The sequence below is a fragment of the Strix aluco genome, chromosome 11 (assembly GCF_031877795.1).
Source record: "Strix aluco isolate bStrAlu1 chromosome 11, bStrAlu1.hap1, whole genome shotgun sequence".
NCBI lineage: Eukaryota > Metazoa > Chordata > Aves > Strigiformes > Strigidae > Strix > Strix aluco.
The window spans coordinates 6,180,618-6,193,927 of NC_133941.1; the positions used below are offsets into that span (position 1 = coordinate 6,180,618).

Sequence of the window (13,310 nt, forward strand, 5' to 3'; positions counted from 1 at the left end):
CCTCCAGGAATTTGTACTGCAAAGGGACTCATCCCCTCCCACTAAATGACCAACAGCTACTAAGGTTAGCGACTTCTGGATGAACTCGCATGTATTTCTTAAAAAGACTTGATCTGAAGAGTTCTCGATTTGAGGAGTTCAAGCAATGGGAGAATTTACCGTGTGGGCTGAGCTCCTTCAACTGTTAATGACTCCTGGGTTGGGTTGAATTTCTGTGCCTTTGCCTGGTAGATGGGAGAACTGTCTCACCTCAACGCTGTTCCCCTGGCAGAAACGCTTTCTCTGAGTCAGCCATCAATTGTCTCTTTGGGAAGAGGAGGCATGTTGGAAAGACCCACTAGATCAAGTCTGGAAAGCGCCTCTGGAAAATTGTCTTTCAAGCCCAGACTGCTCTTCTTGGTCTTTTCTGCCTCTCCCCTTTTTTCAAAATGATTTTCAAAGCATGGCTATGCAGGAGAAGAAGGTTCTCTAGCGAATGTCCTGATTTGAGACTAGCTCCTTGAAATGTTTCCAACAGCCTTCAACAAAATGTGTTTTATTTTTCTATAGAGAAAAAAGCCCATTATTTGGGCAGAAGAGAATGCTAAAGAGATGAAGCAATCACCTCTGTCTCTGGAGCAATTAGTCCTGATAGGCTGTACAATGAGGCTGAAGAAGAACACTGTAATTTTCATAGAACAACTAGATCTAAGCATCAAAAGTCATAAAATGACCCTTTCATTATAAAGGACTGGAAGGTTAGATATGATTCAGGGGCTGTGCACAGACCCCCTGTTGGTTTAATTCCACAGCAGCCCACATTTAAAGTCTTTATAATAATTTATTAAGGATAAATGATATAAAAGAAAGATGCCTTTAAGATATTGGTCATTTAAACTAAGAATCAAGCTTTTGCAATACCGCATGTTCTGTTTTCTGTATCTGACAGGGTTTTAGACAGCACGAGAAAGGTATCCTCTCTCCTTTTCAATTGGAAACATAGAAGCTGAAAAGGGTTGGAGCTGTCAGTGCTAAGAGATCTGCTGCATTTTCCAAGACAAAGCATGAGGAACATACAAGGGAAGACAGAAAAATGCAACTTCTTCACTCTTACCTGCAGCCTCTGGGGCAGAGGCGATTGTAAGACTGGCTGCAGTTTGTCACTTGGTTGCCCTCCTGGGAGCCCGTCCCCACATTTGCTTCCTTTAAATGCAAATTTCTTCTACCTGAATTTTCTTGTATATTTTATGTTATTTTTTCAAACTTAGAAACGTTGATCTTTTTTTTCAGATTTCTTTGAATAGCACTGCTAGCAGTGTGGACCAGGTCCAGCATCCCAGCTCATCCTTCAAAAACATTTGCAAAATGAACTGTTTCGCTCCCTTATTGTTCCTGGTGTGTGGATGGCAGCACCAGCTGGTCACCACGGGGCACCTCTGAGATGTGCTGTTGTATGTTTTGTACCTCAGGGCACTCTTCTCCTGGACAAAAATTGGGGAACATCCATCTATTCGACGGGCAGAACACAAGTGGGTGGCCGTGACCACTCTCCAAGATGGTGCCCGGTACAAGACTCCAATGTGGGCTTGAGGGAGTGCTCCATAAACCCAACATTATTACCCTCCTTCGTTCCTTTTGCAAGGGACAATCAAACGAGGAACCCAAAGCTTGGAAATAAACACCAGCACAGAAAGGAATGTTTACCATTCAATGTATTATTCCCTTGTGTACAAAGTATTTTGCCTCTATAATAGCACACAGGTATTGAAATACGATGGCAAATGCAGAAAGACCATACAGACAAGTCTTATGGGTCTTTTAATTTCCTTTTGAGTATACGCAGAAAGAAAAGAAACACTGTACAGGAAAGTGCTTGCAAAAAAACCCCCAGTTTGTAGAAAAATAATGGCATTGATATACAAACCCCAGAGTTGTTTCCTGAACAAGAAATGTCTAATGTCTCTGGTCCTCAAAGTCTGTTCCTATTTAGTGAAGCCCACTAATGAACCACAGGATCAGTGCTCTATCATTTTTTCCCTTTATAGTTTATTTAATATTTTTTTAGCTTTCTCTTGCTCTGTTAATAGCTGCTATGAAACTATATGGTAGAAATGAATGTGTACAGGTCAAAATAATATTTCTTTTTATAAATAGCCATTCACTTCATTAGAGAAAATATAATAAGCCTGTACTTTCTAAGCACCACTGTTTCTTTCTAAAGTTCATAGTGCAATTTTTCCTTTTCCCCTACAGAAGTTATACATAAGCAATTATCATTAAAAAGTTACTATTCCATTACTACTCCTTTCCCCTTTCCCTTTTTCCTCTTTCTCTTTCCCTTTTTCCCTTTCCCTTTCCCTTTTTCCCTTTTCTTTCCCCTTTGAAATGGTATTTTTGGCATTTTTCTCAGAAAGCTAGAATTTATTATTGTTATGCATAGACATACAACGTAGGTGAAAAATTACTCTTTCTAAGATATGATCATATCTACTTATGTGCTATTAAGCCAAAAAAACCAAATTATGAGTAAGAGTCTCATTCTTTCCTATAAGTCTGAACATCACTAAGAGCAGCGGAGGCACACACAGAGTGTTGAGCACCAGTTCTTTAGCTGCTGGACTGTAACACAGCCCTGCTCGCCTGCGAGATGTCTCCCAGCTGATGCGAACGTGTCGATCCCCGACAGTCAGGCTGACAGGTTTCACTCTGAAGGCTGCACACAGCCTGGCGCACACATGGGTTATGAATCCAGGAATCAGATTGTTTGTTGCTATTGATCCGACTGTTTTGTAACAGACTGATTACACATCCTTTGGGGAACTCTGCAAAAGACTCACACAAGATCCCGAGGTTGCGTTCGTGAACTATTGGCACCCAAAATTGCAAGACTTATCTGAAGTAGCAGAGAAGCCTCTTCAGTTTTCCAAACTGCTGGCAATTTTGTGCTGAAAAGCTTTCTTTCCTTGTACTTTGTGCTCCTGGCTGCCCCGACATACAAGGCGACGGGGCAGCATCTCCCTATTGCTAAGTAAAATTGTGGAGAAAGAGATAAGGGACATAGTCATAGACTACAAAAATAATCTGGTCACATCACCCCCGTTCAACGTGCTACAAAGCTCTGTGAAAACGTGGCGTGGCACAAGCGGCAGCTATGTACACGCAGGAGCCATCGCACAGTCGCCTTCGGCACCTATGGGAGATGTCTCCTTCAATTTATATAAAAAAAAAAAAGCGAACGCTGAAGGTCTGGTTGTACATGGGATGGCTGATAGGCAAGGAGCGCAGATGCCTTACCAGGAAGATCTGAAGCCACACAGAAGTAGGCGTAAAGCAGCTTGTTTTTGAAGGGGGGGGCAGAGTTATCTGTAAGTACAGAGTGATCTTGTTGAAACAAGACAGAGCCAGCGCCGAAGCCTCCCTTTGCAGATGGTCTGTGAGTGAGTAGGAAGCTGGGAAAACGCTGCAGGTGCCTGCAATGGAGTCCTTTGGCCAAGAGGAAGGGGCGGCTTGGCTGGGCGTGTGGTCCCCCATCCCCTGCTGCAGCCCCTGCGGTCCTCACTGGCCCCGCAGGGAGATCAAACGGCCGGGATGCCTTGAGCTTCATGTTAGGATTTTGTGACAATGTCCATAAGAAACTGCATCGCTTCTCAGTGCACAGCCCAGGGAAACATATGGCCTGATCAGCCTGTCTGGGATGAGTTAATACCCCGCTTCCAGATGGAGCCAGGAAGCACAGTGGCACATGCAATTAGAAGACAAAGATATGTTTTTTTAAAAAGCGAGTTCACTTCACAGCCCTATGAAAAAAGGGGCTCGAGCTGAAGATCCATCTGCAGGAATTTTCCTAAACCTGAGGGAGATCTTAATTTATTTGAGTCGCCTGACAATTTTTCTGCTTTCTTCCCTTTTTCACTGATAAAGGCACTGGATTAACTAAAACTACAGAGCATTAATAAATATCATGTTAGCACCAAACCAGTGCTTTTAGCACTGGCCACAGAGGTCATGTGAAATTTAAAACATACCTAAAAGATAAAGATTGCTAATGCAACTAGCACTGTATTCGTTGTCATGTTTTCCTTGAGTGCTGTCAGTCTAATCCTTAGAAATAAAATTTAAGCACATCTTGTCTATTTTCCTTACATAAAGACAGATTGAAATGCCAAAAATACCCCTATGCAGATTGCGTAGCACCGTAGAGGGCCAAAGCAGCCCGTAACTGAAGGAAAATTACTGATTGAAAGTAAACAACTGAATACAGTGACAATAAAGTATCACTTGTCATAATGCTACATATAATGTAGAGTACGCAAAATGCAGTGGTTTGACTGCAGGATTTAACAATAAAAAATAAAAATAGTAAAAGCAGCCTTAATATAATGATTTTACGTACAAAAATATTAAATCAAAATAAATAATTCCAAACATAAATATTATACTGTACATTAAGAATATGCGATCTATATACACACATAAACAGATAAAAAAGTGGGAGGCAGAGGTATTGCATCGCTATCCTTCATCTGTCTCAGCTCCGCTGGCTGCTCTCAGAGAACCTGGAAAATACAGACAAAGTGCACATTAGAGTCAGATCATCACCTTCACCTCTGAAACCTCTAATTAGAGAGAGATTGGCACAAGAGCGGAGCCAAAGAGGGTGCCAGTGAGGTGGGAAGTGCCTTTCCAGTTGGCAGTGTTATACACATACGGGTTACTGGGGGAAGCAAGGATGGGGATCACGGTATCCCATCGCTCCCTGGATGCTGCGTGGGGTGGGTGGCTGTCACCGATGCACAAGTGCTTTTGGAACTGTGGCCTGATCTGCTCTGTCAGGACGTTTTTGGGAAGATTTCCCTTCATCCAGAAGCAGCTGGGAACTCACCATCACTATAACACCTGAACATCGAGGCCTGTTCCAGATGATGGAGTACACTTCCCACAGTAACCGCCACATTTTCCTACTACTTTGGTACCATCCTGCAGGCAAAATCAGAAATAACATCTCATGTAAGGGCTCGGGAACTCCATGCTGCAGAAAGGCCAGATCTGGGTTATTCTAGCCAAGGTTTTTAATATAAAATGTCTTGGAAGGACAACAAATTACATCTAAATCAATCTATGAAATCACTGTTGTATTTAAATATATGTAAATGTAATCCTTTTTAGTGCCACCAGGTCAGATGGTGAACACAAATAAGAAAGGGTAGTTTTGATTTATAACACTGAAAGATGCCCAAGGAGAAGGCCATTTGGAAGGATATCTCAAGGGTATCTGCTTTCTCCAATTTGCCCCACAGTGAATAACTGTAATGAGAGGAAAACATGCAAGAGCAAAACCACATCTAGACAATAACAGCTCCTCATCTGTGCCTGAGCATGTGAAGGGCACTGGAAGGATATTTGCAGGCAATACTAACAAATATCCATTTGGAAGGGAAAGGCCTGGAGTGGCTCCAGAGCCAAGATGAGGGGGAAAGCGATGGGGTGAGGCTATGCCACTTGCTAAGGTGCCGTGCCTCCTCAGCTTTGCATTTCCACAGCCAGAAGAGACAAAGGAAAATGTGGAATGGTCCTGAGGTTTTGTCCGGTCTCCAGGAGAGCCCAGCAAGCATGGTGCAACTCCAGTCTTGAGTCAGGAGATTAATACCTCCATCTGGCTTTCCTTATTCCACCTCTGCAGAGTCTTTCTCCCCTTGGTCATTACAATGGACAGACAGTCCTTGAGGGGAATTTGACCCTCAATTACCAGAAAATTGGACTTAAGTGCAGGACAAGCTTGCACAAAACATTTCTTTTTAAACGAGCTCCATCCTGCCCTTGACACTATTGATCTGTGATTGCAGCAGGCTGCTATCATCTCTTCTTACTGTGCCTTTCTTTCTTCTGCTCCTGCAGGCAATTACACCCTTGGAACAGTGCTTGACAGATACCCCTGGGTGATGGAGCTAAGAGTTGTCTCTTATACCCCCCATCCCTTAAAGTTTGTTTTAATTCTGCCAGCCGTGATGGTATCTGCTCTCTGCAACCCCGAAGTTGGCTGCCCGGGCATCTCCCTTCCGAAGGGGAGGAGAATAGCAAAGCACCTGCCAGAACTAACACATGGGGTCTGTGCTGGTCCTCTTCTACCTGCACTGGAGGATGCTTTGCTGCAGCACAGTCGGACCAGTAGCATTTAATTCTCCTTTAAGAGCACCAGCACTGATGAGGCTTATGGGCTCAAGAGGCTCCCCAGAGTCAGGGTGACTGACTGAAAGCAGCACAGGAGAGGGTATTTTGCAAATTGCTTTTTGTTAAATGATTATGGTGACCTCCTTTGGAGAGTTTCAACAGGGGCAATCGAGATGACTCACATGAAGTAACAGCCAAAAAAGCGATCCTGGGTCTTTCCAATTTCAGAACGTGACACAGAAGCAACAGTGTGAAGGCACACAGTGGTGGAGGTGTTAACGGGCAGACAAATTAAGCTGTACAAGTTCAAATTTGGCTCTAGAGTGATTTTGAAGGCTTGCCTGCCTTACCTGGAGGCCTCAGGTCAGCAGCACCATAGGTGGCTGCAGGGGACGGTGACTTGAGTCTCTCCCAAGGACATAAACCCAGACTAGCCCAGCAGGAAGGTCCATGTTCTCTACAGTTTATTAGCAACATTTTGGGAACAATTCCTACTCAGGGCACTCACCTGGCACCCAGACCCTCTCCAGCAGGCTAAGCCCCATTCTGCAGCTCTGGCCCCACATGCCCCGGTCCTGCCTGCCGTGTGATGCACGCTTCGTGCTGGACATCTCAGACAACTAATTAAGGATATGTCTGCCCCACAGCACTCAGCATTTTCAGCTTCACGGTTAAGCAGGTTCACTAATTAATTGCAATAACTCAGATCAAGTTAAACCCGCTAGGCCCCCACCCCATCACATACAATTACAAGCAACACTTTAATGTCAAATGTTAGTTTTTTGTTAGTCTCTATTTGGAAGATGTTGCCATGAAAGACAACGCGGCAACTAAAAACTTCTCATGCGTGTGTATAATCATAATTAAAATTACAACTTACTGGGGATTTTTGAATTTCTGACACTGCATAATTCCCTTGTGAGAGCCACTTTGCTGTTCCCGTTAAGGTCAGGCCTGTCCCATAAAGGTCTATGCTGAAGCGACCCTAAAAAACAAGCAGATGAGCCTGGTTATCCCAAAATGCTGTGCTTTGGCTTCCCGTGGCTTGCCACGGTGTCACTTTTCTAACAGGATCTTGCCAGCAATGTTTTCCATTTTTTCCATCGCTCTGATAGTGATTAGCACATATTGTACAAATCACAGCATGTCTCGGGTTAGGAATTTCCTTCTCGTTGGTGGCTGCAGGGAAGGAGGGGCTTTATCTTGTTTTTTCACTGCTTTTTCTCGGTTTTGCTCTGCTTTTTCGCGGTTTGCCAGCTGAGGGCATTCTTGGCTTTTCCATGGCAAACTGCAGAGCCTGTCATGCTTCAGCAGCTGATGGGAAAGGTACCGCAGGGACGTGCTGCAGCCGCTCTCAGTGCTCCCTCCTCAACTGGAGAGGGCACACTTGTCCTTATTTTCCACTGGGCTTTTTTTTTTTTTTTTTTTCCCCTCCCAGACTTCAGTAAAATCAAAACTCTTTCATTTCTTTATTTCTTAAAAACATTCTTCACTTCATTCCACCCTGTCTCAAAATGCACAAAATGGATGGAAAATTAAGGGCTATGCCTGCATCCAATGCAGAAGCCACCAGCCTTCCCCTTAACCCCCTGGCAGACCCCAGCCCTGCCCGTTTGGCCCAAGGAAGGATCCTTCAGACACATCCCCCGGCTGACGTGCAGCCCTGCATGGTCCTGCGGTACCAGATGGCTGTTAGCTTTGCTCCTTGCGCTTGCTGCCATGGGAATTTCTGAGGAGCAAACTCTCTGGGTCAGGTAGATGGATATTAACATTCATGAGCCTTCCTGAGGTAAGAAGTCAATCCCTAAGCCGCTGAGCTGTGCAGAAAAGTGTCAGCTCTTGAAAGTAGAGAGGGAAGGAGATGGAGAGGTTTGCCCTCTGCTGTCTGTTGCTGCAACTCCCTGCTTAATGCCCGTTGCAAATGTGACCCACCCAACACCTTGGACTATCCAAACATACCACTTATCATCCCCCAGTTCCACAACAGCTAGGTGTGCTGGGGATAGGCAGCGAGGTATTTATAGCACAGTGTTAATTAGTCTCCTAAAGACACTTAAGAAAGCATATTTTTTCCAAGCAACTGGGCTAAATGTCCTGTATCACCCCCCAGAGCTACTGAGAAGGCAACTTATCTGTGCTTAGTTCCATGATTTCATGGCTGGGCACCTCACGGTGCTGGGATAGGGTGGATTTTCCCTGATGCACAGGCACCACCTTCATTTTGTCAGTGTTTTCCCGGCCCCAAAGTGGAGTGAGCAAGGGTCCCACCGGGCTGCTGTGAAAACAAGCAGCGGGGTGTGGGTATGGTGAGGCAGCAGCTGACAGGTACCACCGTAGTCTCTGACAGACGGGCTCTATCTGTCCAGTAGCAGAAACCCAACCTGTTCCTGCCCTGCAAATGCTCTCTCCTTCTTGGGCCTCTCCCCGCTTAGCTGGCATGGCAGGAGTCCCACTGTCTGTTTGCTGCCTTCTCCATTCAGACGGGTTATCTCACCCACCTTCTTGCAGCCCTGCAAGCAGTGGTTTCAGTGGATATGAGATTGCAGAGCTGAGAGGCAGGGTCCCAGGGCATCCCAATGGCCTGAGTCACTACTGCTCTCCTTGCCCAGCATGTCCACCAAGCCCTGCCATGGGTCAATCCCCCTACCTTCAACTACACATGCAAAGTACAGCCCTTCTCCCACAGCTTATTTCTTCTTCCCTTTCTCCTTTACTGTTGACTGAGGCCCTGAGGAATGTCTCTTAGCCAGTGCCGAGACTGGCCTGATAATAACTTGACATTTTCCCATATGGAAAATGGAAAGTACTTTCTGCATGGACAAAGGGGAAAGTTTTTGGTCACTGAGATGAGAATGTGATACTCACTGAAGTTGGGCTGATGTGATCAGGAGTAATTAATAGAGGGCCTGAACATAACAAATGGCACCAATTCCTATGAAATGCTGTTGTCAAATACCTGTGGGCATTTAGCTGCACTGTAACAGTCCCCAGCAGTGGCATAAGGAACCGGTCGTCCATCATGTGTCCGTGCAAACTGTAAATCAGTTGCTGTGGAGAACAGTTGGTGAGTAACACAGAAAGAAAGATGCTGGGAGAGAGACAATATAAATGTAAACATGCTCTTCACTAATGTTTAAACTCATTAAAGCTGGTTTCATACATTAATCTTGAGAGTCCAAATCTCATCTGCTGGATTTTTAATATTAAATTCCCAATTCGTCCCACATGTGACTCCTTGGCATGTAAGCACTGAATTTAACAGTACACTCACACACTCAACGTTTACAGGTCAGTTTAAGTACATTGGTATAAAAACCAACAAAACTCAAACCCATGACTTGGGTTTTATTTCTCTGTCAGAAAATTCCCCTCTTTCAAGAAGGCCATGGGACCTCCTAAATCTCCCTTTTAAACAAAGACAAACAACCATCTCTGTGCTCTCTTGGCTGCCTCAGCCCAAGGGTCGGGGTTTCAAAGGGAAATGGGGTATTCTGCTCTGGAGGGATCTGAAGTAACTGAGACTTATTTAGATGGGGATGCGAGATAGCTCCTGCCTGACAGGGGTAGGTGCCCAGCTCCTTTTGAAATTCAAAGGGAGCTGGTATCAAATTCCCTGAGGGTGGTTGCTTTGAGATCTTTACCTAGGAGCTTTTACAGACTATTAGTAGCTTTTTACAGGCTGATAGACTGGGAGGTCTCATGGCTTGAAAAGTAAGTGATAAAAACACCCTAAAAGATAAAGAGTCATTTTACAAGGAAGGATTTTGATTTGCTAAAAATCTCTGCTATTTACTGAAAGAACCCCCAACAATATATTGTATTTTTAAAGCATTTGCTGGAAACTGATAGCATCCCTGGAGTCAAAGGGACTGAAACCATAACTGTATGGGATGCTGCAGGCTCTCTGGTGATGGGATGGCTCCCAGCTCCCACCCATGCTGACGGGAGTGACAGGGTACCACTTATATTGCACAGCTACAGTCCACTCCTCTTCCCCTGCAAATCAATGGCCCTGGCTCCATCACTCTCCAACACAAGTTATTTCCCCATGGTCTGGCTCTGCTGAGAGCCTCCTCTGCCTCCCCACCACACTGACGCTGGCACTGGCCTGGAGGGAGCAGCATCCCTACCGCGGCCGAGTCCCTTGCACCAGCATCTCCTGACACATCTGTGTGTAAAATGGGGGGCCAGCTCCTCCCTGGTTAAGCTTTCTGCCTGAGTCCAGTCTGAAAATAGAGACCAAATGAAATAAAATCCTTCAAAACATACACTGGCCTGCCAGGAGCACGCAAATATTCCTTCCGTAGAGCGGATGCACCAGTGACTGTCTTAATATTTTCCCGTATTACAGAGAAATAGTTGCAGTCTCTAAGTGTAAAGCAGCAAACAGGTGACCAAGTTTAAAAGCAGCTTTTAACAGGAGAGCTCAGGAATATTGCTCACTAGAGTACTACTGCTTGTTTGTAGTTACAGCTATATTTTGTAAAATAAACATTTTTTTTAATGGCAAGGCCCTGTTTTTACTCACTTATTATTTGCATAGTGTTCAGGTCCAGCCTTACTTTGCTGAAGGTGGAAAACCCAGCTGCTGTGTAATCTTTCCTACACTGGCAGTCTTCTCGTCTGCTCCCATTATACGGACATTCAGTCGGGTTATGCAATCTAAATCAAAAGAAAACCCTTTCTACTCATGACTGGAAAATATTGCCACGGAAAACAAATATATCGTGAAGCTCAGGATTAAGGGATTTCTTACCTGTATCCATACACTTCTGAAAAATTCTCTGCATCCCCGTTTACAAGGGTCACGTACTCATTTGGGCTGTCAGTCTGCATCCCAGAGCAATACACCTGAGAGAGAGAAGCCAGAATTTAATCAGGCATCATGTGCAAAGAGATTGCTCAGAAATCTGAAGGTAGAAAATCCAGGAGTGGAAGTGAAGAGCACACACAGTGTCCTCTTGCACCTTTGGGAAATGCATTAACAATCAATCTGTTGCTGAAATGCACCTTTAACATCTTTCCTTTGACTTGAAGGAAAAATTCGCCATCTTCAGTGACACCTTTGAGATTTTTAACATCTTTGCAACTCCTTGGTAATTCACCTGAAACAAAACACATATACATGTAGTCACTGAGCAGTTGTACATCAAAATTTATTTTGTAACACTGAGGCATCCAAAGCATCAAAACACCTTGTTTATTTTTAAAAGGTCTCCCTGAAGTGCCTTAGTACTTAGTTGGATGGATCCCAATACTTGTAAATACTGCACATCTCTAGGAGTTCGATGAGAAAAGATGCTGAAGCCACAAGTAAGGCAAAGGAAGGTGTAAATCTGCAGACTTACAGTCATGGACGTTGTGGCATGTCCTCCTCTCTTCGGGTTTCAGATCTGCATGGCACAAGCTGCTGACCTGGTCATCATTCGTCAAACACTGCACCGACCGGTGCATGACTCCAACTCCACAGGTGACGGAGCACTGCAAGACACAAGACAGAGATTTGTATTTTATCTCAAGGGTTTCTGGGCTCCAGAAGAACAGAGACAGCCCGTTTTGGGTGTATCAAGAGACAGCAGCAAAGGCCCCAATCCTGCAAAGTGTTCAAATGCAGGCTTAATTTTAATCAAACAAGTAATCCCTTTTATTATTAATCTCTTCATTATTATCATCATAACTAATTATTTCAAGAAGACTATATAACTTTGTTTAGCACTTAAACACTTGGCAAGATGAGGCAGTATTGGTTAAGGTGAACCTTACGCTCAAGTGAAAAGGTTTAATTTTACACTAGGAAGGTTGTACAAAAGAGAGAAATGTTCACCAGAAGGTCTGAATGGCAGAAATCCCCTCCTGGTGGCTGTGAGACATTGCTTGGGACTGGCAAGGGCCTCTGAACAAGCATGACATTGTATTTTTCAATCAAAATTGCACCAAAAACCCCACAGCCTCCAAATTCTCCCTCCCCTCACTCCCTGGAAAAATGGCTAAATCTGCACAAAGACTGGGTCATCCTCAAATGGCCCAAATCAAGGACAATCTTAAGGCTGAAATTGCACAAGTTACTGGAGCTACTGAGCAAGCAGCTCGTTCGGGTTAGCTGCTGCTGAGCGCAGGCGATGGGAGGTGGGAGCATCTTGCTCCTCCTCTGCAACTTGTTCTTTCAAGTACTTGAGAACTGAAAATCAGCTCTTTCTACAGATACCAGGTTAGACTGCTAAGAAAATGATGGTGCTCATCTGTTTAGAAATGATTAGTCAAAAGGAGTGCATCATGAAGGAGACAGTCTTCAATGGCTCATGGTATTCAGTGGCTCATGGTATTGGCAGTTTAGCATTTAGTCTTTATCAGGTCCAAATCTGTAAAACTTAACTAAGGAGCTGAGCAGGACTCTCTTTGTCCATCAAAGGTGATGGTATTTTACATTAAATCCCTTTGAAAATCAGAGATGAGAAAGGTCGTGGCACTTGGTAGTCACTGGGACGTTCAGCAGCCCAAAGTGAGGAGAAAGGTCTTGCTCTCTGAAATGGATACTCTTTGCAATGAAGTTGTATTAACGAGTTGAACATTTTGCACTGAAATTCTGGGGGAAAATACCAATTAATTGAGGCTGAGCTCTTTGCTCTAACTCCTCTGCCCTGACTTGCAGGGAGGATCTGAAGCTTCCTGTGGGGCAGGAGGAACTTAGGTTTCAAACGGCTCTGCCATTTACTGTGACAACTTCCATTACATTTTGCTTGACTTGACCCTCGTTGCCTTGTAAAGGTTTGACAAATTCCTACAAATGCCTGAGCTGGGTTAATAAATCAAATTTATGGGAGAAACACCACATTTCAAAGAATGTCAGAAGCCCAAAGAAGTGAAATGTTATCACCTTAACTAAAATTTGATCTTGTAGTTCAGGCCCCAGAAACAGCTCAACACAAATAACTTTAGCAGAAAGGATAAGTTGTTTCCCCTGTCCTGACCCAGCATTTGTAAGAAGGGGGGAGGGGAGGGGGGGAAAGAAAAAAAAAAATCCTTTTAAGGCTCAAATTACCAGTGTTTTGGCCTATTGGTGGTTCCCAAGTCTTGCTCATACACGTGGTCAAGTCAGATCAATCCCAGTTGCCAGCTATCCATAGATCCCTCTAGCACAAGGCTTTCAAACCCTTGTTTTCTGG

General features: G+C 44.4%; 1 protein-coding gene across 9 annotated transcripts in view; it reads right to left on the reverse strand.

The window, feature by feature from the left end:
• Positions 1–1,673: 1,673 nt before the first annotated feature.
• Positions 1,674–13,310, reverse strand: part of ADAMTS9 (ADAM metallopeptidase with thrombospondin type 1 motif 9) — an 86,148-nt gene continuing 74,511 nt past the window's right edge. For 4 of the 9 annotated variants that reach the window (XM_074835865.1, XM_074835867.1, XM_074835864.1 and 1 more), the window contains 8 exons: positions 11,496–11,628; positions 11,158–11,252; positions 10,904–10,998; positions 10,676–10,809; positions 9,104–9,195; positions 7,028–7,132; positions 4,862–4,956; positions 1,674–4,535 (listed from right to left, as the gene is read on the reverse strand). In XM_074835865.1, the coding sequence (XP_074691966.1) occupies positions 4,867–4,956; positions 7,028–7,132; positions 9,104–9,195; positions 10,676–10,809; positions 10,904–10,998; positions 11,158–11,252; positions 11,496–11,628 (744 nt within the window). In that variant the 3' untranslated portion in view covers positions 1,674–4,535; positions 4,862–4,866. Of the gene's footprint in view, positions 4,536–4,861; positions 4,957–7,027; positions 7,133–9,103; positions 9,196–10,675; positions 10,832–10,903; positions 10,999–11,157; positions 11,253–11,495; positions 11,629–13,310 lie in introns of those variants that run through there. The other 5 variants (XM_074835866.1, XR_012624671.1, XR_012624672.1 and 2 more) reach the window with 5 other exon arrangements.